Here is a 26497-nt window from a genome sequence, read left to right as displayed (position 1 = left end):
GACTGTGGCCTAGCCGTCCACCTGCAGCACAACAGCTTGGCTTCTCCAAGCGTATTCCAGGCGACAAGGCCTCACTGCCTTCCCTCCCCACCCTTCCATGGCGTCTTCCACACAGACGTTGGCTCTCCGCACGGGTAGACACCCTCCTCAGTAGAGGCTCAGTGCCTTCTGCAGCCCCGACTGTCACCAGCGAGGCCCTGGGTATCCTAAACCGAGACTGGGAAAGGGGAGGTGGGGAGATAAGAAATAAGAAAGAGGGAGAGAAGAATGTAGGGTCAGATGGCAGGGCTGGCCAGCAGCTGTCAGTGCCTCTGCTAACTGTACGAGTTGCAACAACCAAGCTCTTAGGAGTCCCAGGTAGTGGCTTCTGAGCCACAACACCAGAAGCACGGGCAACAGAAGAAAGAGTAGATGAGGTAGACATCATCAAAATTTTTAAAACTTTTGTGCTGCAAAGGACAGTGTATTAATCAGGGTTCTCCAGAGAAATGGAACCAATATGGTGTGTAGATACACACACACTCGCTCACACACTCAGACATACGTAGAGAGAGATTGATTTTAAGGAATTGTCTCCCAAGATCGTGGGGACCGGCAAGCCCAAAATGTGTAGGGCAGGCTGACAGGCTGGAATCTCCAGCAGGGGGTCTGTTATAATCTCCACACAGCATTCTTTCTCAGTGTTTGCTCTTAAGGCCTTGAACTGATGGGATGAGGCCCACCCACATTATGGAGGGTGATTTCCTTTCCTTAGAGGCAACTGATTATAGGTTTTAATCACATCAACAAAATACCGTCACAGCAACATCTGGACTGGTGTTGCAGCAGACAGCTGGGCACCAGAGCTAGCCAAGTGGACATAAAATTAACCATCACAGATGCTGTCAAGGAAGTGAGAAGAAAACCCACAGTCTGGGGCAGCCTGTTTTGTCAGAATGCAACAAGTGACCCCGAACCAAGGTCTGAAGAGCCGAGCGAGGCCAGTTTACTTGCCATCTACCAAAAGTGAGGGGTAGGGACACCCCCTCAGGGTGCGTCGGCTCACCCTGTTGCCCCCGTTACAGGATGGTGTTCTTCCTGGAGGACGTCATGTCATGTACCAAGCGCCTGCTGGAGTGGATCGCCGGCTGGCTCCCTCGGCATTTCATCGGGGCGATCCTGGTGTCGCTCCCCGCCCTCGCCGTCTATTCCCACATCACCTCCGAGTTTGAGACAAACATACATGTGAGTAAAGCCTGGGTGGTTGTCATAGTTTGCTGGGGCTGCTGTAACAGGCATCCCGCAAGCTGGTGGCTTTAGCGAACAAAAGTTTATGTTCCTGCAGTTTAGGAGGCTAGAAGTCTGAATTCAGGGCACTGGCCCTGGGGGAAGGCTCCCTCCCTGTTGGGGAAGATCTTCGTCTCTTTCTGCTTGTGTTCCTCAGTTCCTTGGCAATCTCCACGTGGCATCTGTCTTTCCCCGTTTGTGCTTGTTCGTCTCTGTGTCTCATCTGCTCTCTTTAGCTTTAAAAAGTGATTAGGTTTAGGACACACCCTATACTGATATGGCCTCATTAATATAATAAAGAAAACCCTGTTCCAAATGGGATTACACCCACATGTAAAGCGGTTAAGATTCCAACACCTATTTTTGGGGGACATAATTCAGTCCAGGACAGTGGTTGTATTTCTGTGCTCTGCTGGGCTCCTTAGTCACTTTTTAAAAAAAATAAACCTAATTATTTGGGACAGTAATTTAAATATAGACCTGTAAAGCAGTACATAAGGAGCCCTGGTGGCACAATGGTTAAGTGCTTGGCTGCTAACCAGAAGGTCAGCAGTTTGAACCTGCCAGCGGCTCTGTGGGAGAAAGACCTGGTGATCTGCTCCTATAAAGATTACAGCCTGGTAAACCCTGTGGGGCAGTTGTGCTCTGTCACATGGGGTCACTATGAGTCAGAGCTGACTTGATGGTACCTAGCAACAACAAAGCAGTGCAAACCCTTTGTTAATACTTGTCTTTGTGAAAGAACACTTGTCTGGGACGGAGAAGCAGACAGGGAGGCTCCTCATGGCTCCCTTCTGGTGGTCAACTCCTGTGAGTGACCAGGCTTGATAAGATGCCACCATGTCCCTGGGAGGACCCTCCCGGGATTGCAGGCACGCCCCAGCTTGATAAGATGCCACCATGGCCCTGGGAGGACCCTCCCGGGATTGCAGGCACGCCCAGCTTCACTGGGCCTCCACCAGCTTTCAGATCAGTTATTTTCTTACACGTTGCGCAAGGAAGCATCTGTCCCACGTTTACAGCTGACACGAGATAATGCGCTAGTCTGCAGAATCGGCAGGAATCATTGCATTGCCCCTGGATCAGCTGCTCCTAATCAGAGAAGGAGCTTCTGAGTCACACTGCACAAAGAGTGAACTAACACTGCTGTGAAAGACGATATTTTTGGTGCGAGCACGTGTAACATGAGCTGCTGGGGTGGGTTGATTGCACTTGATACTTTAACACCCAATGACATTTCTGTTGGCGGGCAGCAGGGGGCTCAAAGGAAAAGCGTTTTGAAGGTAACTGATGACACGGGTCACTGTCAGATGGGGTAGCCTACCTTTTCTTTCCACCAGAATAGCTTGCACAATTTTCACACATCTGGAGGAGAATGTTAGTACCAGTGTGAACTTATGAGTTAAAGCTCTGGGTAATTAACCTAATGATTTATGATCTGTTGTTGAAATTGCCTGGCTGACCAACAGTGAGAATTACTGCAGATATCTAAGCAATTCTGTGATATTAGCAAGATTTTTATATTAAACAGAAATACAGGTAAGTCAGTGTATTGGTTTCCTAGGGCTGCCATTAAAAAATACCACAACCTGGGTGGCTTATAAGAACAGAAATTTTCGTCCCTCAGCTGTGGGGACTAGGAGTCAGAGGTCAGGGCGTCAGCCGTGTTGAGTCCTTCAGAAGCTTTGAGCGAGAATGTGGTCATGCTTCGCCCCCAGCTTCTGAGAGCTCCGAGTGTCCTTGGTCTGCAGCTGCAGCGCCCCATGGCCATCGTCCCTCTGTGTCTGTGTCTTTCTGTTTCTTCTCTTTTGTAAGGACACCACTTATTTTGGATTAGGACCCACCCTGCACCAGTGTGACTTGATGTTACCCTAACTGATAACACCATCAAAGATCCTATTTCCAAGTAGGGTCACGTTCACAGGTACAGGGGTTAGGACTTCCACATCATCTTTTTTTGGGGAGTGGGGGATGGGAAGGACACAATTCAGTCCATGACAGTGAGCAAACCATCAATCTCAGGTGTTTAAACAGAGGCGTGGCCAGCCGGCCACAGGGTGGTGGCGGAGAGAGGGTCCTGACAGGGTCTGTCTTGTTGCAGTTCACCACGTTCGTGTGCTCAGCCGTCCTGATCGCTGTCGTGCAGTACTGCAACTTCTGCCAGCTCAGCTCCTGGATGCGGTCCTCACTGGCCACCATTGTTGGGGCCGGGCCCCTGCTCCTGCTCTACATCTCCCTGTGTCCAGACAGGTACACGGTTGTGCTCCTCGGCTGGCACCCGCAGTAACAGAAGCAGCTGTCCTGACACCTCTCACTTCTCAGGCAACACCTTAGCATTAGAACCAGCCCTCTCTTCTGTAACAGATATTTATTATCACAACACAAAACTCGTAGATAAAATTACTTTCAACACACGTAATGTCAGGAAATTAATAAAGTGCACTAAGAGTAACATGGAGTTCCTGGGTGGTGCAAATGGTGAATGCACTGGGCTGCACACCGAAAGGTGAGTTTCAAGTCCATCCAGAGGCACCTCAGAAGAAAGGTCTGATGATCTACTTCCAAAAAATCAGCCATTGAAAACCCTGTGGAGCACTCAGTTTGCCTATTGCACATTTGCAGCTGGTTTTGTGGCTTTTTACCTCTTTCAACTAAATATGTAGTTAGAAGTACACCCACTCCTCACTTATCAATATGGTTAGATTCCAGAGACCAGGTCATTAGGTGAAAATTGGCGCTATGCGAAAATGGTAGGTGACTACATCAGATCACAAAATGGAGGATGACTACATCATTATATAACTGCCAGATTATATCACTTTATAACTGGCAAACCACTGAGAATCATGGCCCAGCCAAGCTGACACATAACCTTAACCATCACAGCCAGCGTTAGTCTCACCTCGCCCTTTGGTGTTCGTTACTGTCAGATATATATCGTTAATGCACAAAATAGTTGGATGGTAGATTTTTTTCCTATTGTTGTCAATGTGAAATGTCAGATACGGAGCTAGTTGGTAAGAGAGGAGGTGTACAGTAATACCTTGAATGGCAGAATGCACACAGTGGGCAACTTACTGAGGAATTTCAAAAGGATGTCTTTAACTCTTTAAGCTTCTGAATCAGTGACAACTTCTAAATATTCAACTTTTGCGTAACTGCTTGTAAGAAACATTTCATTGTTAGCATGTATTAAAGAACCACCTATTTATAGTTAACAGTGGGTTTAGGCTAGCAAGACGTTGTTTAGGGCACCTCGTCCTCCAATAACAGTAGCCTGCCAAAGCCTTCAGCAGTTCTTTTCGAAATGACTCCCTTACTTTCTCGTAGGCATTGGTGTCTCATCTTAGACTCTAGCCCATAGGACATCATGCGTAAGTCCTAACAGTACAGCGAATGCTCTAGATACTTCTACTGTTTGATCTTGTTGACCTCAGTGTGTCTACTTTCCACAGCTGGTAGAAAGGCCTTTTGGCTGTATTGTTGTTATCATTTTGTTATTCTTAATGAGTTACCACACAGTATCAAATAATAATAAAAATTATTATCCTTATCTGTCTAACTTGATCTCAGCATAAAAAAGGAAAGCTGTTTGTTTAAACTCTTCTTATGTTACTTTATGTCATGCCTTCTTTGCTTTTTTTGCATTAATATTTTCCTGCATTTTAATTTCAGTTCCATAGTAATTGCACACCTTGATGCAGTACAGAATTTCAGGTAAGCTTCTAATATTGTGCTGATGTTGGGATACATGAGAGTAGCTATGACTACTGCTTATTTCTAAGCGTCCTGAAAACAGCGTGGCTTGAATAAAATGTACAATGTATGCATACTAAAAAAACAAGAAAGTGGAAAACATTCACTTGTTAAAATATCAGATCATAGGTATCATATCTTTCTGGAAAAATAAAGTGATGATTAGAGTTGGTTTAATTTTATGTGGGACTTTAAGCATATTACAAAGGAAATCTCACAAACCAAAGAGAAGTAGTAGTATATTATTCCCTAAATTATTTTGAAATAACTGGCAAGAAACTGGAAATGAGAAATGTTAAGCCCTTGCTTTACTCTCAACATCAAAATAAATTCTAAAAATTAGAGTCAAAAATTAAACTATATAAAATCTTGAAAAAATAAAATTAGTTATCAAGCTTTTAAGACAGAGATAACTTTCCCGTCTTTGAAATAATAAATGAAACCACAAAAGAAAAGACTGACTGACAGATTAGAGACAGAGGAAGTCAAAGCAGACTGAGGAAAATATCTGTGGTACTATTATATAGCGTTGCTGTGAATCGGAATTAACTTGACGGCAACAGGTTTGGTTTTTTTGATATTATATAAAGAGCTTATTAAGACATAGATAGATAAAGGACAAAAAAATTCATAAAAAAGGAAATGTGGGTAGAAGATACACATGGAAGTATAGTCAATATCACTACTATGAAGTCATTGCAAATTTAAATAACTATAAAATTCTTTTTCGTCTTTTAAATTGAGCCTTCAAAAAGTTGTAATGCTAATATCCAGTGCAGCAAATGTACGTTAATTCTAAATTATTGATGGTGTCTAATCTGTATTAGCTACTATTCACTTAAAATATATATTTGCTTAATCTTGTCAATAATCTGACACATAGGTGACTTTGTCCCCATTTAACTACTGAGGAAGCTGAAGCTCAGAGAGGGTAAGGCACTGGCCTACGGTCACGCAGCTAGTCACTGGCAGCGGTCAAACTCTGGCCTCCCTGACTCCCTTGCCAGGTTCCTTCTGCCATGCCTCAGTCCAATAGTTTCAGAAAGTAATTTGACAATCTGTAAAAAAAAAAAAAAAGTCATAAATATGTTCATAGCATTTAACCTAACAATTCCATTTTTGCTGATCTCCTGAAGAAATAATTCAGCATATAGAAAAGGTTGTAGGCCCAAAAATATTCATCACAGTGATGGATAATACTGAAAATTCATCAGCAACTTGTCAGTAATAAAGAAATTAAATTATGATACACTTACTCAAATATTGCAGTTTATCCAACAATTGCAAATTATACAGCTCTATGGGAAACGTTTATGATTTTCTTTTTTCATTATGTGAAATTTCAAATATACTGTAGCTGCAACTAGGTATTTCATTATATATGAAAAAAAGATAAGAGATCAAAATGGTAATGCTTGAGATATAATAATATGAGTTTATGAGGGATTTTTTTTCTGTTTTTACAATTAAAAAATTAAATATCTGTGAGCGTTTAGACATTGGTAAGGGAGTGTTGTGGGGAAAAACAGAATGCAGATATGTCTGTAGGAGAGACCGTAACTATCGTGTTTAAAAGTAAAACACCTGGGTGTCTTTTTTTTTAAATTAACTTTTTATTGACATATAATATTTCTACAAGAAAGTACTAGTTCATAAGAGTATATAGCTCAATGAATTTTCCCAAGTGGACATACCCATTTAACCACCACCCAGACCAGGAGATAGAACATCACCAGTACTCAGAAACCCCCTCGTGCCCCCTTCTAGGGACTCCCTTCCTAACCCCTAGGTGTAGTTTTTAAAATGGGAATGAAATACATCAAAAGGTTAACAAATGCCATGTTTAGTGGATTAGGATGGTGAATGATTTTTTTTTCCTGTTTTTCTCTTTTTCAATCCCTCTTCTCAGTGGTAATGAATTATACTCTATTTTACTTTAAATTTCATTTATGATTTAATGTCCAACTCAAAAATTGACTCTTGCATTTAGTCACATAAAAGTTCTCTTTTGGGAACTGACCTTTGCAGTTTGAATTTAGGAATAGGATCATCACTTTCGTTCCTCCTGTATTAGAATAAGAAATATAGGCTGTACAGTGGAAGTCATGGTCATACTTACTTGGTACAGATATCTTCTGTTGCAAATCAGCCAACTTAAGGGTACCAGATATAAATTCTGTTTATTAGGACTCTTTTCCTTTTAACCAAAAACCGAACTCACTGCCGGCAAGTTGATTCTAACTCATAGTGACCCTATAGGACAAAGTAGAGCTGCCCCATAGGGTTTCTAAGGCTGTAATTGTTAACGGGAGCAGATTGCCAGGTCTTTTCTTCCTGGAGTGGCTGGTGGCGTCCAACTGCCAGCTGACCTTTTGGTTCACAGCCAAGTGCTTTAACCACTGAGCCACCAGAGATCCTTCTTTTTCTTTTAAGCAAAGGTAAAAACAAACAAGAATCATTGTCTCTTTTCCCTTTCCCTCTCACACCAGACCTTGGCCTTGCTTTGCTTTTCCCACTCTCCATTCAGAAGGGTTTGGCCCAGGCCGTCTCCAGAGCCGGGCCACTCTGCAGCTTTGGCTACAGCCACGGCAGGAAAAGCAATAGAGTGATTGCGGTAACCCAGCTACAATCACCCATTTCTACCGTGGGGCTCTGGAATACCTTCTGTGCCGTGAAGATTGCTTATAGCATGGTGGCGTCTTCTCACAGTGGGGGCATTTCCTTGGTGTCAGCGCTTTGGAGAAAGGAAGGAAGGCTGACTCCCCACCCCCAGAGGAGCTCACAACACAGGAAAGGCTGGCTGCCCCCTTCTAGTCCCTCTTCCTACAGTGTTGAAGAGCCAACCAGCGGGCTTTAGGTGCTGTGCATGAGTCTGTTCTCTTCATCTGAAGTAAATAGTTATTACGTTTAGTGCTTGAGATTCATGGTATATATTGTCATTTGCTTAATTAACAGCTGTTAGCAAAATAAACAAGTGAAGCTCAGAGTGTCTCACCACAGAGGACTTTTCTGGTTCCTAGTTCACAAGTACTGAGTCATAGAACCTGTGTTGGGGATCCCCGAGACCACCCCGAAGTCCGACGATTTGCCAGAAGGACTCGCAGGACTCGCATATGGGTGCGCTTACGGCTGTGGTTTATTACGGCAAAGGGAAAACGCACATTGGGAGAAGTTGGGAAGAAGCTGGACACAGCTCCCAAGGGTCCTGGCCCCGTGGAGTCACGCAAAAACCTGCTGCCGTTTAGACGATTCGGACTCGTAGCGACCCCGCAGGGCAGAGTAGAGCGGCCCCATACGGGTTCCAAGGCTGTGCACCTTTAAGGAAGCAGACTGCCACATCTTTCACCTGCAGAACGGCTGGTGGGTTCAAACTGCTGGCCTTTTGGTTAGCAACCCAGCACTTTAACCACGACACCACTATGTGTTTAATTTCCCAGCATTGAGTTGTGACAACATGTGTGAAATGTCACAGAGACTCAGTGCCCGGGGTTTTTATTGGGGGCTGATCACATGGACTCCCCTGCCTGGCACGTACCAAAATTCTGGACCCCCAAAAGGAAAGCAGGTGTTGAGCATCAACCACATTGCCTGTGTGAACAGTTTAGGCACACAGTGAGCCTTGCTCATCTGGGAATGGCAGGACCCCTCCCGCAGTCGAAGTTCCCTGATGCCAGCCCAGGGCCATGCTTGCCAGTAGGCTTTCTGAGGAGAGTGGTCTCAGGCCTGTTCTGTTAGCTTTTTCCTGCTAGAACCTCAGGTCCAGAAGGACTTAACGACACTCCAGCCCATCTTCACGGTTGATGCACGAGGCAGTAGAGAACCAGAAAGAGGACACGACTGCTCAAGGTTCCGGAACTCTGCAGTGGTCAAGCTGGAAAATAGCCTCCGGTCTTCTTGTTCCAAGGCTGGGGCTTTCGTGACTGCATCATGGAGGGCCATACTAGTGGTTAAGCGCTCGGCTGCTAACTGAAAAGTCGGTGGTTCTAACCCACCAGCCACTTCACGGGAGAAAGATGTGGCAGTCTGCTTCCGTAAAGATTATAGCCTTGGAAACCCTATGGGGCAGTTCTACTCTGTCCTATAGGGTTGCTGAGTCAGAATCGATGGCAGTGGGTTTTTTTTTTTTTTTTTTTTTTTTTTTTGGTTTAAATACAGGCAACACTAAAACTTGTTAAACACTTTGATTAAAGAATAGAGCTTCCTGTGCAGCAGAGCTGTCTGATTAACTGAGGATCCGTCTATATATGTATTGACCTAGCCCATTGTTTATAAAATCTAGTGGCCTACTTTAGAAACACATCGGGCTACACAGTCTACATGGACAGAACAACCACAACATTGTTTAAAAAACAGTAGAAAAAAGACTAGAAGGAAATTCAACAAATATTAACAGTGATTGGCTCTGGACAGAATTTTTTTAAATTGTCTGTGATGAGCATGTAGTACTTATAAATGGAAAAATGTAGATTTTAAAAATAAACTTTAAAAGAGATTGTGCTATTCCCCATTAATCTTCAGTATTCCTACCCCAACTGTCACCCATCAGCACCATCAAACGTGGAACAGCTCCATGGGAGATTGGTTAAATGATCGGAGGAAATTAGAAATTGGTTCATCCTCTTAGAAGGGCCATCTGGAAATTTCTAGCAAAATTCGAAATGCGCAGTATTCAAAATGACTCAGCAGTTCCATCTCTAGGAGTTTGTCCCACGAGAAGATTCATTCATATGACAAAGATGTGGACACAGGAATACTCATTGCTGCGATGTTTGTAGTAAGACGGGCATGACCCAGGTGTCTATCCGTAGGAGTCTGGCTAAGTTACAGCACATCCATATATTAGAATTCTACACGACCACAAGAAATTGTAACATTGGTTACCTCCAAAGAAAGACACTGACTTTCCATGGCTTGTACTATTTGAGTTTCTTACAGTGTGCATATCTTACTCTTAAAAGTAGACATATTCTTTTAAGAAATCTTAAAGTTGTCTTAGATGATTTTGGCAAAACAGAACTAGCCCAGAAGGGGAAAAATGATATTTTACCAAAACTTTTATATAGGTAGAGAGTAGAGAATTTATAAGAATTCTTAGTAAAATCATAAGACTTTCAAAAACAAAGTTGGATTCGAAATCTAAGGAGCAAATATTTTAGAGCATATTATTGTACTGATGTTAAATTTCTTGGGTAGATGGTAGTGGTGTGGTTACATAGGGAAATGTCCTTATTCTTAGGAGATATCTACTGAAAGGTTTTATGTGTGTGTGTGTGTTTAGAGAGAAAGAAAGCAAAGTGGCAAAATGTTAACAATTGTTGAATCCAGGTGCAGGGTGTATGGATGTTTATAAGTCTGCAAAGTTTTCAAAATAAAAAGTATTTTACTAGTCTGGAAAGTTTTCAAAATAAAAAGTTTGGGAAAAGAAGGAAAAAAGATTTTAAAAATCAAGAAGCTAAAGGCTTCTGAAAAACCAAGCAATGGTAAAGCACTTATTAAAGAAGTCATCAACATAAGCTAGTCTATCTCTGCGTATCTTGAGCCACATTAATGAGCACACATTTCTTCGTGGCTCCAGGTGGTTGAAGGTTTGACCTCAACAGAACTTTGAGCAGGTTGCTGGTTAGCTGGGCTGTTTCAGAACCTTGAAGTGCAGGGTAGGCACCTTTCCCTTAAAGATGCATTTAAAAGGACCTGTCCTTTCTCTTCCCTTTGCTCTCCAGTTCCCAGGGGAGTCCGTGCAATGGCTCACTAACACGTGACAGCAGGAAGCCGGCCATTCTAATCGGCCAGGAGATGGTTCTGGTCTTCTTTCTCCTGCTTCTCCTGGTCTGGTTCCTGAACCGAGAGTTCGAAGTCAGCTACCGCCTGCACTACCATGGTGACGTGGAAGCGGACCTTCACCGCACCAAGATCCAGAGCATGCGAGACCAGGCCGACTGGCTCCTGAGAAACATCATTCCCTACCACGTGGCCGAGCAGCTCAAGGTCTCCCAGACCTATTCCAAGAACCATGACAGTGGAGGCGTCATCTTTGCCAGCATCGTCAACTTCAGTGAGTTCTACGAGGAGAACTACGAGGGGGGCAAGGAGTGCTACCGGGTCCTCAATGAGCTCATTGGGGACTTTGATGAGCTCCTGAGCAAGCCGGACTATGGCAACATTGAGAAGATCAAGACCATCGGGGCGACCTACATGGCCGCCTCGGGGCTGAACATGGCCCAGTGCCAAGACAGCAGCCACCCACAGGAGCACCTGCAGATCCTGTTTGAGTTTGCCAAGGAGATGATGCGCGTGGTGGATGACTTCAACAACAACATGCTGTGGTTCAACTTCAAACTCCGCATCGGCTTCAACCATGGACCCCTGACAGCAGGGGTCATTGGCACCACCAAGCTGCTGTATGACATCTGGGGGGACACAGTCAACATTGCCAGCAGGATGGACACCACTGGGGTGGAGTGCCGCATTCAGGTGAGTGAAGAGAGTTACCGCGTCCTGAGCAAGATGGGCTATGACTTTGACTACAGAGGGACGGTGAATGTCAAGGGGAAAGGTCAGATGAAGACCTACCTCTACCCCAAGTGCATGGACAATGGGATCGTGCCGCGACACCAGCTGTCCATCTCCCCGGACATCCGGGTCCAGGTGGACGGTAGCATCGGGCGGTCGCCCACGGATGAGATCGCTAACCTGGTGCCTTCTGTACAGAATTTGGACAAGGCGTCTCTGGGTTCCGATAGCAGCACACAGGCCAAGGATGTCCACCTGTTGTCTAAGAGGCCCTGGAGGGAGCCTGTCAGAGCAGAAGAGAGGGGCCGATTCAGCAGAGCCATAGAGAAAAGTGACTGTGAGGAGGTAGGGCTGGAGGACGCCAATGAGCTCACCAAGCTCAACGCTTCCAGAAGCGTGTGACGCAGCGCTCAGAGGCTGCCCGTGGTGCTCTGTTCATCGAAACACAATAATATTTGTATTTGGCTGTGGCGCCTCCCCAGGCGCCACAGTGCCACCCCTGGACGTGGTGTGCTGTCATTTCAGCCCTGACTTCTGTGTGGATCACGGATATTCAGGGCTCATTCCCACCCGTTTCTTCCCACCTGTTCCCTTCCTGGGACACCTCCCGCCTCCATGTCACCCGCTCAGCAGTGTGGAAGACAACAAGTGCCTTCAGGGGTTGGCCTTGGTCTCCGCGCCTAGGGACAGAGGCCACCAGGTGAAATCATGGCTCTGGATGTTACTTGACTTTGAAAACAGAAGCTGTGGTTAAGATATCATTTTTATTGCTTTTTCTCATGAGACACTTTTTTTTTTTTTAGCTAATACAATGTTTCTGAGGTTTATTTTTTTTCTGTATACATGATAGTGTTCTACATGACCTGACCTTTGTATGTAAACACATACACGCACACATTTGCATTTACAAAACATATAAAGTGCCAGTAGTTTACTGAGAAGGGGGTGTCCGAGGGGCGCGTGAGCTGAGGAAGGCGTTCAGCAGTCGGCAGAGAGGGCCTGCTCGCAGCCAGAACTCTTCAGAGAGCCGCCGTCCAGTCCTTTCCTTTGTGGGCTTTCCTTGCAGGCTGTTGGTACCACCTTCCCCACGCCGCGTGGCTTTAGGAGCTCATCCGCTTCCGGGCCAAGATGTCAGATGCTAACAGGAAACATCGTGTGTGAGCCAAGGCCTCAGGTATTTTCAGAGCCATCGTTCATCCTGCCCCCTACCCTGAGGAATCTTCCAGTTGGGAGTGAAGGTGGTTGTCTTCGAAGCTGCCTCACCAGAGAGAGAAACTCAAAATAAATGTCCTAGGGTTGCATTTATTTATTTATTTATTTATCAGGGAGTGTGTGTTGTGTGTTGCGGGGGTAGCAGGGGTCTTGGCAGAAGGAAGTAGGCTCTGTAGGGCCAGTGAAGGGCAGAGCAGAACCAGGAGGAACTGTCTCTACTAGTTCAGTCACCTCAAGCCTCTCTTTGAGGGCAGGTGCTAGGTGGGATTCCTGTCAAAGCTGAGGGGCCTTCCCAGACATCAGATGCGCTTCAGGTGGGAAACACGCTCAGCCTCCCTTTTCAAATGGAACACTACTGTGCGGCGTCACGATCAGTCCCCTCGTGGAGGGAGCCTGGGCCGTGAGCTGAGCCTGAAAACAGCTAGGCTAGGGCAGTGCTCTCTTCCTTTCCACCATTTCCAGCTGGGTTCTCGTGGGTTCCCAACTGCGGGCAGCGTGGCCACATACGGCCTCTCTCTGGTAGAATTCATTCTGGTAAGCCGACTCAAGCCCTCTTCCGACTGAGTTCTTACACTGTATTTAGGGACAGAGTCATCTGTATGCAAATGAGGCATGTCGCCTGGGGGAACTGTAGAAAACCAAGCAGCCTCACTTCTGTGCTCTGAGTTTCTAACCGGGTTTGTAATTATGTTTTGCCACATTGAGTCTGAAGTTTATGGAGAACTGAGCTCCAGCGACAGTCACCCTGTTGCGGTTGTAGTTATTTTGCAAGGTGACACTGGCGTGCAGCTCGAAAGATAATTTGAGGACGAGCGCCTGATCTATTAATGTCTTCGCTGTCCCACCCGTGTGCATTTTCTTTTCACTGTTAAATCTTACTGTAGAGTTTTCACAGCTGCATTAAGTCCCAGTATTATCCCTCCTCCCCAAATGCTTGCAGAATCTACATAAAGAAGTACTGGTTCTGCTTGGCCAGCTTGTCAAGGGACACGCAGGGGTGGCTTCGCGGCACCCGGAGTCTTGGCATCCCGGATCCCAGAGCCCTCTCAGTCACTGAGCCTTTCCTTCACATGTCACTGTCAGTGTGTTGCTCTTCCAGTACCGCAGAAGGGATGGCTGTGACAATACCTCGCTTCTAAAGAATGTATTCTTATGAAATATCGCACAACTTTTTTTTTTTTTCCTTAAACACTACCTGATGCTCCCCTTGAATGTAGGAATTGTTAGCACTTTGGGAGTGTTCTTCCAGCAGTATTAATGGGTGTATCCAAGGGTTGTCATCTCCCCTTGCCCTCCGTTCTCCGGGCTCCAGAGCTAGAGGGGCAGTAATGGGGCTGGGCGGTGGCCAACGAGCAACACCATCTTGGCTGTTTCACAGAGTGTGCTGTACAGAAGCTCACCTCCTCACACGTCTTCCCTGTCAAACTCTCCTCCTTCCCTGAATGCAGAGGTGTTCGTGACTCCTGACCCTGCAAGACTGAAGAGCTGCTACGTTAACATCTGGCAGCCTGGTCTAGCTTTGTATGACTCCAGATTTTAGAATTGTCTTTAGAAACCACCCTGAGCCTTCAGAAGTGGCCAGTACAGATGTTCCCTTTGGGCTACGTGGCAACTCTAATCCCCCAGGTCCCTGCCCTGAAGCATACCTCAACGCAGAACATAGACCGTCTGCAGTGGAGACATCATGTGTCCAGATCTGTTGATATTGGACAAGTGGTTGCTGGAGACAGACAGGTTTCTAAGCAGTGGGCTCAAGCGCTAGTGATAAGGATGTGCCCTTCAGTGTGGCAATACCTCTTACGAACTTAGGGCAGGAAGCAATACTTCAGAATTGAATGTGTGTAAATAGTTGCTCTGAGTTGCAATTGCTATTTTCCTCTTGGCCCCAGGTCAGATCAAATTTTATATGTAAATACATGCGAAACAAGCACACGTAATTTTGTCCAATGCAAACAAACATAAAGCGTCAGTTATGAAACCCTCCAGTAGCTCGGAGAGTTCCCCAGGTGACACCCCACCACACATGACCCTACCGAAGCCGACTTCCCTTGTGCATCACCCCTGCACACTTGCACACGACACGGAGAGCCAAAAGGTGGCGTGCTTCCCATCACGCAGGCCAGTAATAACTTGGAGTCTCCAAAGATGCGTCTGTATTTGAATTTCTAGATTTTCCAGGTGAGCATTTTTTTGATTGGTGGTTTCAGAAAAATCACATCCTGCCTAGAATCTGAAATTAAATGAGCAAGAACAAACTGTTTGCCTTTTCTATATTTCTTTTGCTCTGCTCTTTTTAAATTGTTAATTCTAAATAATTTCAAAATGCATCTACTGAAGAAATGGACATTAAAATATTCTTAAATCTAATTACTCAATGCCTGGTATCTCCTCATTGAAGAGGGCAGTACTCGTGTTCTGTGCTTTGTGGCTGAAATAGGAAGATTTGCATTTTCTTCACATCATGACTTGGAAAACAGGGCAACTCAAATATTTCAATGGAAATATTTGCTGTAAATTTTGGTTGAGAAGTATTTATTTTTACATGGAATTTTTAAAAATAAAAATCAGGTTACAGGACAAGTTTTGCTTGTGGCAGTGTCCCTAGTCAGGCCTTCTAAATCGCTTTTCACCACCACATCTTGAGAGAAGGAGTAGACTGAGCAAACGAAGTAGGCTCTCTGAAGATGCTCCACGTAGCCGCTCCCTGGCAGAGTTATTGGGGCACCATATCGTGGTAGCTCCTGGTGTTCTGGGGGCAGTCACAAGCCATTTCTGATCTGTTTAAAGTCACAGAGTCTCTTCCCAGAAACACACACGTGGCATTTTGTACAGATCTTAGGGAGTTTGTAAGCGTCTTAGGGAGTCCACAGTGCCTCCAAATCTGAAGCCAAACTGGATCTTCCAGGGCTCCACGAGGAGTCCCTGGGTGGTGCAAACAGTTAACACGCTCATCTGCTAACTGAATGGTTGGAGGTTCGAATCCATCCAGAGGCACTTCAGAAGAAAGGCCTGGTAATCTACTTCTGAAAAATCAGCTACTGAAAACCCTATGGAGTGCAGTTCTACTCTGACACATGTGGGGTTGCCGTGAGTCGGAATGGACTCTACGACAGCTGGTTAAGGTTCCACAGACCTCGGGTTCAGAGCCTCTTCCTCTAAAAGGGATTTCCTGGTGAATCAGGTATTCAGAGCAGATATTCCATCTTGGACTTTGCTAAAGGAAATGAAGCCAGGGGCCCCAGCCTTCACTCCTGTCTGTGACAATTAAGAACACCTCTCTAAGGAGGGCACACTTTCCTCCCGGAGGCTGTGCTACAGGCATCCCGGGAACCTTCGAGAGGTTAGTGGATATCAGTCTTTGCTGCATTGAAGGCCTTGTAAGCACATGAGTCTTTCTACAAGAAAGGGTACCCCAGGGACTCCAGAGAATTTCTGAAACAGTTGAGAAAGGCTGCCTCTAATTTCTGCGATAAGCCTCAGGATTATCGTCTGTGGTTTCTCTTTCACACGTGGTTGCTTTTTCCCTGCTGTGGGAGTCTATCACTGTGGCCACCTGGAATAGGTCCCAAGTACTAGGAACAGGAAGCTCACTGGGGAAAGAGATAATGAAAGGAAGTGATTAAGAAAAAGTACACTCACACACTATATACAGTAAATTTAACATCTTCCCAAGTGTCTATTTTTATACAATTCCTTTATAAAAACTTGTTTTTTATAACATAACTCCGAAGAGTTGTTACTGAATAGTGGCGTCATCTGAGTTTGGGGAATTCTCATACTCCTGCTGAGCCCGAAGCTCTGGCTGTTGTTGGGTGCCGTCGAGTCGGTCGGTTCTCTGTGCACAACAGAGTGAAACCCTGCCCGTCCTGCGCCACCCTCACAGTCGTTGCTCTGTTTGAACCCATTGTTGCAGCCACTGTGTCAGTCCATCTCGTTGAGGGTCTTCCTCTCTTTCACCGACCCTCTTCCTTACCAAGCATGGTGTCCTCCAGGGACTGGTCCCTCCTGATAACATGTCCAAAGTGCATGCAACAAAGTCTCACCATCCTCGCTTCTAAGGAGCATTCTGATGAAGATCAAAGACTACAGCCTTCAGTATGGATTACACCTTAACATAAAGAAAATAAAAATCCTCAGAACTGGTCCAATAAGCAACATCTTGGAAAATGGAGAAATATTGAAGCTGTGGAGGAGAAGGAATGAAGGAAGCAATCTGAGACCTTGTTCATTCACAACAGTGACTCCTCACCTTCTTTTGGCTCACAAAGCCTTTTGATGATCTGATGAAAGTTGTGGCTCCCTTCTCCAGAAAAAGGCACTTGTAAATAAACCCTCTTGATGTGGCATGCAATTTCAGGAGTTTCCAGACCCAAATAAAGAACCCCTGATCTACAACAACCCAAGAAATGATGATTTGTAATTATGAGTATCTGTGGATGAGGTTCTCAACTGTTTCTGGACCCTCCATCAGAAACTTGATCAAAGATGTTAATGCTGCTCATTTATATACACATTTCTCATCAAAAGTATATTTTACAATTTGATGTCTGAGATGTCTTAGTTATCTAGATATAGCTGAAGAGCCACTCAAAGAGCTTTTCAATGTAAAATACAGAGTCAAATTATTTCCAACAGATAATTAACTCAGCCAGTATTTACTGAGTACCTACTATGTGCCAGATACTGCCAAAGCTCCCTTTATTTAGGTTGTTAAACTTCCTGCAATACTTGAGAATATTTAAAACACCAAGAAACAACCATAATAGAAACTGTGCTTTTCCTGATGGCTTTGCCGTTATGAATTTCACTAGTAAACTGAAGGGAATTTTGATGTAGCTGGAGTCTCAACACCCTTTTCCTTATTGGCATATTTAAACAGAGGCTCCCTAGTGTTATTCTATAACCCATTAGAGATTGTTTTCCTGTTCATAGTCCTACAGAGTAGTCAGTTTCTGAAGAAAGCAATCAGTGAGAAATACTCAGAGAAAATCTCTCTCTCAATATTGTGTTGGTCCCTCAATGAAAGAAGAGCTCATTTCACATAAGATCATACATTTTGTTTTTAACAGTGCTCTCCTGACAATGATTGGGGTCCAACACAGGGGTCTCAGAGCTTGGCTTGTGTTGATTTGGCTGGTGAGAGCCTTTAAAGAATAACGTAACCACCCAGTGAAGAGTTTCCCTCTCCTCATTGAAAAAGGAGCTGGTGGCTGGCCGACCAGATGTCTCTGCAGATCCTTCTCAGCTCTGTGCATACTGTGAGGCAGATGTGGCCCAGCCTTCCACAGTCTTCTGAAAAAGCTGCTCTTTCTGTGTCTTCCTCTGACCTTCTCAGCAAATAAAATCCTTGCCCTCTAGCTTGGGAGAGAGGTGGACAGTGTCAAAAAGGATCAACAGTGTCAGTAGTCTGGACTTGTCCATGTGTTGGGGTGTCCAAGGAAAGGAGAGTAAAATCGACTCCTACCCTCTGCTTAGGACTCCCTTAGGCATAGACATCCCATGCCCAAGGCAACCCTTAACTACTCACCTGCCACCTATCTTAGATCGTCCACAGCTTCCCAGCCTCATGGGTCTCTTCCAGAACTGGGCCTGGTGGACTCTGGCTCTTGGTGTCTCATGCACATCCATTCCTCTTCCAGGACACACCTTCATCAGACCCCAGGATGCATCCTGTTCTCCACTCTACCCAGAGCCCCCATCCATCCGGCCATTGTCCTTGACCTCCCAAATAGGCTTCAGTGTCATCTGTACCACCCTCCTCGCTTCCTTTAGGAATACAGATAAGCCTGCAGCAACGCAATGATCAGAAGGTTTACCGATTCGGTGGAAACAACTTTTTAGCCTATAAATTCAGTTCTCATATATGCAAACATGCCTTCGCACATAAAGTGGTGGTTGTTAGGTGCCGTTAAGTTGATTGTGACTCACAGTGACCTTATGTCTAACAGAACCAAACATCGCCTGTTCCTGTGCCATCCTCACAGTTGTTGCTGTGTTTGAGCCTATTGTTGCAGCCACTGTGTCAGTCCATCTCATTGAGGGTCTCCCTCTTTTTCACTGACCCTCTACTTTGCCAAGCATGATGTCCTTCAGTGATTGGTCCCTCCTGATAACATTGCCAAAGTAAGCAAGACAGAGTCTCGCCATCCTCGATTCTAAGGAGCATTCTAGCCGTACTTCCTCCAAGACAGTTTTGTTTATTCTTCTGGAAGTCCGTGGTGTATTCAGTATTCTTCACCAACACCATAATTCAAATATGTCAGTTCTTCGGTCTTCCTGTTTATATGATGCTTTTCCACAAAGAAACTCAAAAGCCCTCGACACACACTTGCCTCATGTTGCCTCATTGTAGTAGGTAGGCACAGGTGTTTTCTTCCACTTAACAGATTAGAAAACGTAGGTTCAGAGAGACCAGTGACTTGCCCTGGGTCAGCCTGGCTGGGCCATGATTCCCAGCTGCACGTTCCTTCCACAGAAGAAAGTGGGGCTACAGGTAGTGATAGCAGAAAGCAGGGCACAATGCCAAATCCAAATGATCTAACCTCTTGGCCTCCTCCTTTCTTTTCAAGGAAAGAACAAAGAATCCGGGAGGTGGAGTGGGACACTGCATTAAATTGTGAGATTAGGCATTGGTCAGCAAGTGACCAACAAGGTAAAGTGTATCTTTCCCTTTAAGGCATCTCTTACTCTTTTTGTAAGACTGGTTCCTTGAATTGCAGGTGCAATATTTAAGTTACCTAGTTTCTGTTTAGAATGGAGAATTTTTCTAATTGATTAAGTGTTCTGACCTCCCAAAACCCCAAAGTTGGTGTTCAGATGCTAACCAAGATCATCAGGGAAGAGAAAGCTTGCAACACGTTGGTGCCTCAGAAAGATCAGCGTAAGACGTAGGTTATGTTGGTATCGTATCCTTCCCAGTTTTAACAGAAATGGAACATGTGTCTTTAACACAAAATCAGGTTTTCTTCCCTAAGTGCTGGTGATACAGTTCTTTATTATATGTAACATTAGATAATTTTTAAAAGCCCTTATCATATATTTGCAAAAGGTATATATCTCCAGTATTTCAGGGAATTACTAGAGAAAGGGAAAGAAAAAATGAAATATTACTTGGCTATTTAACTTGATTATCAAAGAGCATAATTTGAAGTTTTAACCCTAACTTGGGGATCTTGGGTAAAAAAAAAGACTTTGTTGCCTATTTACATAGGACTGAGGAAGCCAATAATTTACTTTTTAGAAACAAGTCATGCTAATCACACTTGGGTTGATGGGACTTTTGTTCGGTAATTTTAAAAAATAATTTTTTTGTTGTTGTTGAGAATATACATAGCAGAACATGCACCAATTCAGCAGTGTCTACATGTCCAATTCAGTGACATTACCTTCTTCAAGTTTTGCAACCGTTCTCACTCTCCTTTACCTAATTGTTCCTCTCCCATTAACATAAACTCATTGGCCCCTAAGTTTTCTACTCATCTTTTGGGTTGCTGTTGTCAGTTTGATCCCAGAAGAGCAAAATTCTCAAGGAAGATATTCTTTACTAGTTAAGCTAAACTATTGTTTGGTTTTAGGAAGACTTCAAGGGTTATTCTTGGTTTAAAGTTTAAAGATTATCTCTGGGCAATAGTTTAGGGGGTTCATCCAGCCTCCATGGCTCCAGAAAATCTGGATTCCATGAGAATTTGAAATTCTGTTCTGCATTGTTTGGTAATTCTGATTTGTCTGGATGACATCACAGATACGTCTAGAATGTTTATTTAGTGTAGAAGATAAGGGAGCATCGTCCATGGTCTCCTGTTTCTATCATTAATTTTATGATGAGTCGTGGTTTCCAAAAATTAAAATACAGGACTTTTATAGACTTCTAAAGGCCCCAATCTCTCGTGAAAAGTAGAGAATGGTTTGTTTTGCTTTGCTTTGCTTTGTTTTTTAAATATTGAAGAATGACATTCATATGAACTTTCAGGAAATTAAATAAATTGAAACCTAAGAAAACAGAGTGCAACTATTCCAAGAAAAGAGATTTGAGGCAAATATCCAGAAAGTTGAGATTAAAACATCCTTTTCCCCTGAAATATTTGAATTTGTTGCATGAATCATGTGGATAGCGACCCAAATTCTTCTCTTAAGAAGCCACTTTCAATCCTTTTCAGCTCCTCATTTCCAAATTTCTCCACTTCCTTTATTAAACTGCGCATTTTGTTGGTAGAATTACAGTAGGCTTAGACCTGCAGGCTTTGAGAGAAAACCTAACACATCCTAGGGAACTAGCCACACACGTCACTGCCTTGTGATATTTACCAGCACTCCAAAAGAGTATGTCCAAGTCCCCAGTGGGTAGCTTCTGCCGCAAACACTGGAACCCCCATGTCTTTGTCCATAGCAATGGTCCCTGTAGATGGCCCTGCCAGTGCCAGCGTGTCCATTCAGACACACGCTGGGCCAGCCTGGCAGTGTAGATGAGACTGTGACTTCCTCGATTTTCTCTGATGTGCAAGAAAGCAGCCTTCTAGCACCAACTGTGAGGGAGCCCTGGTGGTGCAACAGTTAAGCACTCGGCTGCTAACGGAAAGATTGACGGTTCGAACCCGTGTAGAGACGTCATGGGGGAAAATCCTGGTGATCTGCCCCCATAAAGATTACAGCCTAGAAAACCCTATAGGGCAGTTCCACTCTGTCAGATGGGTTCGCTGTGAGTCGGAATCATCTTGATGGCACCCAACAACAACATACAGTGCCAGCCCTCTCGCTGCCTCTTTGGCTTGCTTGGTGGAAGGTGGTGAACTTCACACTCTGTGACACTTTTGCTGGCCTGCACTTCTTGCACCGGTCCTGTGTGAGACACTCTAGGCCCTTTGCCCTAAGTCGCCATCAGATCCAGACAAGCCTGTGACACCCACAGCCCTTCAGAAAATCGTCTGCACGTCCCTGCCAGTTTTAGTCCCAAGAAGCTTCTAGAGCCAGAGACAGGTGAGTTGGGAGTTCTGGGCCCAATCTGGTCTCAAAAAGAAGCTCCCCTAACACCCACCAATGGTTCTCGGCTCCCCAAAGCTGTCCTTGGACTTGGACTTGGGGGAGGGCAGGGACACAGCAGAAGATCAAGCAACAAACGCCCAGAACGGTGGCTTCTAGCGGTGTGCAGTTCGCCAGCACCAACACTCTGACCTCATGCGTGGAGCTTGGCTCCTGGGCTCCCTCCACCCACTCTGCACCCCTCAGGGGCCACAGGCACTCCATAAGCCATCAGACAGGGTCGCCAGGTGGGGCTCGGGCACACCCCTCACGCTTTAGCTGTTAAACTGAAGCACTGGTAACAACACACGGTGGAGCACCAAGTGAAAGCCAAAGCCTTAACGCGCTCTGGGAAGACAAATCCTGTGTCAGCGTCATGATTTGTAAAAGATGGTGTTTTAGGATTTGGCAATCCCTGAGACTATCAGATGATGAAACTCAAATGTCACCTTCTCAATCCACGCAGTCATCCTTGTACCAAAAACAACTCAGCAAAGCACACAAGTCGCAGTGGAACACACGGTACAGCAACGTCACCTCATTGAGCTTTGTCCCAGCGGGTTGCTGCAGCGTGACATTTTCATTGTTTAAATTGCTGTGACGTCGGGCTTGGAAAGCTGTAAATAGGGTAGCAGTGGTTTGTTCAAGCAGCTTTTTGACCTGTGGTTGGTTGTGTGTTATATCTTAAAAACAGCAGCTTCCACACCAGCTGTGGGAGGCGTCCTGCCCATGGGCATTGCACCTTGCTCATCGTGAAATCCAGAAAGAAATCACAGAAGATTAAAAACACTCTTTGCCTTCTAAGAGCATGGAGACTTTTCTTTCTTAGGAGTCATATTTTCTAGAAATTGCCCATTTTTCCTACTTTACTCCCCTTATTTCAGACCTTGTTATCCCCAACACTTTCCCGTCCTCCCTTTTCCAGAAGACAGAAATACTGCTGGGAGGGCAACTCAGAGCTTTATTTCAGTTAAGGGGAGAGAGTTGCTGTTCAGGAGCCTAATTGTAAATTAAAAAAAAAAAAGGAAGGATCTGTGCTCTGTCAACAACCAAAACCAGGAAGAATCGTATCTGAAATATTAAGCTGTATCTGTATATAGCTAAAATCACATTGTCTTTCACTGATCGCAGCGGACCTTGTAATCTATTGTATATTAGAATGTTTCACTGTATCAGAGAACAGTTCACACTAGACATATAGAAAAGCCAGGAAAATAATTCAAAATACAATATAATTAATTCAAATCTTGTCATTTATTTATTCTGGGCTTGGCACAATTTCAAGTAGAAAATGTGCTTAATTTAAATTATTTACCAGAAAATTAATTTATCTGCAAGGGTCCTGAAACCCTTTTTAGCTCGACACTGATTCACAGAGCTTACCATCTTCCGTGTATACACTGTTCAGTGGAAGAAGGGCACAGGGGGCCGTTTGCAGACTGACCATTGCACTTTAATCTGCGGGAGCCCAGGCCACTGCTGCCCGTGGATCAGGGACCGAGGATCAGGGACCATCCTTGGCTCTGATGCAGGCACTTCAGGGAAGAAAGTGCTGTCCCATTCCATCCCTAAGCTTGACTAGGACTGCCCAGAACACACAGTGTGGCTGCAAGGCCCGGCGCCTCAAATGCCGCCCCCAGGACCAGAGGGTTCAGTAGCCCCTTGTCTCAGACAGGAACCTGTGCAGAAAGGCAGAGATAGCGGGCCAAGACGCCCTCTCTCCCTGGTGGTCTTTCTCTCCAGCGCCAAAAGGAAGGTGAAGTTTCTCTGTATTAAGATGCACAGCTACACGATGTCTTGTGTTAACTGCCTCTGTGATTTCGCTGGAGTTTGTTCAACGCTGAGCTCATGGACAGGAGGGAACCAAAAGTTGTTTTCTTTGGACTGCTTTGAGCAAAAACAGAAGAAAAGGGTTCATTTTTCCAGTGATTTTTTTTTTTTTAATCAAAAGTACAGATCCAAAGTAAGTATTTATTCACTGGCCCAATTTCCCAATCTTTTAACTTAGAAGCGTGACTGCCAATTTCCTAGGATTTAAGAATATGCTGAAAACAAGCCAACAAGCTTAGGCGTACGGGAATTGTAGAAAGTTCTTTCCACGTGTGGTTGGATCCGATTTCCTGCAACGACTGGTATGTGTATAGTTCTTAACTCTAAGTTTGACTTTTTTAGCTGTTGCTGGGTAAACAGGTGTGTAGAGCTGCTTAGCAAACACAATACAAAGAGATGCTGTGCTCTTCTGTGAAGCAACTGGGATTTTTTTTATTATTATTATTTAGAAAGAGAAAGGAGCCCTGGTGGCACAGAGGTTAAGTGCTCAGCTGCTAACCAAAAGGTCAGCAGTTCGAACTCACTAGCCGCTCTGTGGGAGAAAGATGTGGCAATCTGCTCCTGTGAAGATTTATAGCCTGGGAAACCCTGTGGGGCAGTTCTGCTCTGTCCTACAGGATCACTGTAAGTCAGCATTGACAGAAATGGGTTTGGTTTTTTTTTTTTTTTTATTTATTTAGAAAGAGAAAACTTTTTTTCAATTTAATAATTTATTTTTTGTTATTGTTGTTGAAAATATACACAGCAGAGTATACACCAGTTGAACAATTTCTACATGTACCATTCAGTGCCATTGATTACATTCTTCTTCCAAGTTGGGCACCATTCTCCCCCTCCTTTTCTGAGTGGTTCCTCTCCCACGAACGGAAACTCACTGCCCCCTAATGTTCCTATCTAACCTTTCGAGTTGCTGTTGTCAATCTGATCCCATATAAATAGCTCAGAAAGAGAAAACTTTTGCAAGAGAGAAAGAGCTTTAGACATACATATTAACAGATGCCCTAATGACTGCTTTTTTAATCCACACAGGAAAATTGTTTGCCTTCTCTTCTATCCAATTATCAAGCTGGTGTGAAAATCTGGAAGCGTCTCTGTAAATAGTATCAGGCCTTAGCAGAGACCACTTTTAGCTGGGTGGCTCTCTTGAAATTAAACTAGTCATTCCAGGTGTTGCCTTCATGCCTTCCCACTGTGGTTGGGCCAGACAGAGTTCCTTGTCCATTAAAATCAAAAACAAAAAACTGTTGCCCTCGAGTCAGTTCCGACTCCTGGCGACCCCATGTGTTACAGAATAGAACTTCTCCATAGGGTTTTCTTGGCTGTAATCTTTACAGAAGCAGATCTCCAGGCCTTTCTTCCACTGGGTTTGAACCTCTAACCTTCTGGTTAGCAGCCGAGCACTTAACCACTGCACCACCAGGACTCCTTTCTTATATAACAAACTCTTAAACAGCCAAAGGAATCTGTGAGCAAACATTAAAACATAGGGATGTTGTTACCAATTTTTGAAAGGGTATTAGTTTTAATTTTGATTTAACAGTTAGGTTTTTTAGGGTTTATTTTTTTCAAGTAAACTAGTCACTTTTGTGCTGTAGTGAGGCAGCCCTTTTAATTTCATGGCTTTCAAAAGTTTACAGGAACATAAAAATCAGCTGTCAATGAAATTCATTAGAATTCTCATTTATCTTGTGAGTTTAGTACCCATTTGTCTTGCATATGTCTCCAGTGCTGGCTTACAATGATTTTCTCTATTTATTGGACGTATGCATATTTATTATACACGCATATAAACACATACGCATCGAGAGCCAAGGATGGGTCATAAAATAAGGCCCGGTCTGACCTGGATTTAAAATCACCATGAAGGAGAACCCAATGTCCCCCAGAACAGTGCCTGTATCTGTTGGTGTGCTCTTGAGCATAGATCTAGAACCAGCCCTCACAGCTCAGCAAATGCCATTGTATTTCTGTCTGCTCACCCTTTCATTGACAATAAACCTGACAAAAAACTTGCAGAACGAAAATAAGAATGTTCACATTTAAAGGAATTGCTGGCAGGCAGCCACAGTCTGAAAGTACGCAAACTAATTTTGCTCTTGTTTTTCTGCCAACGAATCCCTGGGCTCCTGCCCTGTGCAGAGGCAGGGGCTGAGGGGCGATTCGGATCATGTCGGCTGCACATAACTTATGGAAAACCCTCGGCTCAGAAGGGGATGAATCGCTAGCCAAACGAACTTCCTCTGCGCCTGCCGGAACAAACTGCTTTCCTCCGTAGCTGGGGGTGGTAAGCTCACATCAGCTTGTTTATTACACAGAGAAGGTAGAACTTGTGTCTTACACCGAGCCAGCAAAGTCCATTTAAATCTGGTTTCACCTGTATTTCCTCCCCAGTTAAGGGTGATCCTTCACCCAAAATAATAATCATAATAACAACAGTAATAGCAATAAAATAAAAACGAACAAAATAGCAAATGCCTTTAGTGCTTTTAAAATGGGTTTGATTTTTTATTTTTTTTAAATGGGTTTTGTAGATCGCATTTTAAAAGCGCATTTCCTGCCTTCGGTGCCCTGCCTTCTGGTAACACAGAGAAGCTAAAGGTTTACACCGTGTTGCCAGGGAGTAGCCTTCCCCATGAGGTTTTAAGCTAAACAATGAAAAGTATTAGGGGTTGATTAGTTTCCTCTGGAGCTGGCAAGGTGGCCAGCCAACCACCCTTCCAGTTCAGAATAATGTGATGCAGTAAGGGGGCAGAGGCATCCCGGCTTTCTGAAATGAGGAACAAAAGACTAACTGGAGGCCAAATGGAGCCTGGAGAAAAAACTCAAGATTCCCCAAGGATGCTGCCCTCGGGCCTCCCTGGAAGAGGTGGTAGAGGATGAGGGTCTGGGAGCTTCACACCTTGCTAAA

At 44.6% G+C, this 26497-nt stretch overlaps 1 protein-coding gene across 1 annotated transcript in view; it reads left to right on the top strand.

Moving 5' to 3' along the window:
* The window catches only part of ADCY9 (adenylate cyclase 9), a 127978-nt gene extending 112387 nt beyond the window's left edge, over positions 1–15591 (top strand). Inside the window, exons 8-11 of the mRNA XM_004373208.2 lie at positions 1065–1224; positions 3368–3516; positions 4942–4983; positions 10743–15591. Coding sequence (XP_004373265.1) covers positions 1065–1224; positions 3368–3516; positions 4942–4983; positions 10743–11934 — 1543 coding nt within the window. The 3' untranslated portion in view covers positions 11935–15591. The remainder of the gene's footprint in view (positions 1–1064; positions 1225–3367; positions 3517–4941; positions 4984–10742) is intronic.
* The last annotated feature ends 10906 nt before the right edge of the window (positions 15592–26497 follow it).

This window comes from Trichechus manatus, unplaced genomic scaffold (assembly GCF_000243295.1).
Source record: "Trichechus manatus latirostris isolate Lorelei unplaced genomic scaffold, TriManLat1.0 scaffold00024, whole genome shotgun sequence".
NCBI lineage: Eukaryota > Metazoa > Chordata > Mammalia > Sirenia > Trichechidae > Trichechus > Trichechus manatus.
This window is presented reverse-complemented; position numbering and strand designations above follow the sequence as displayed.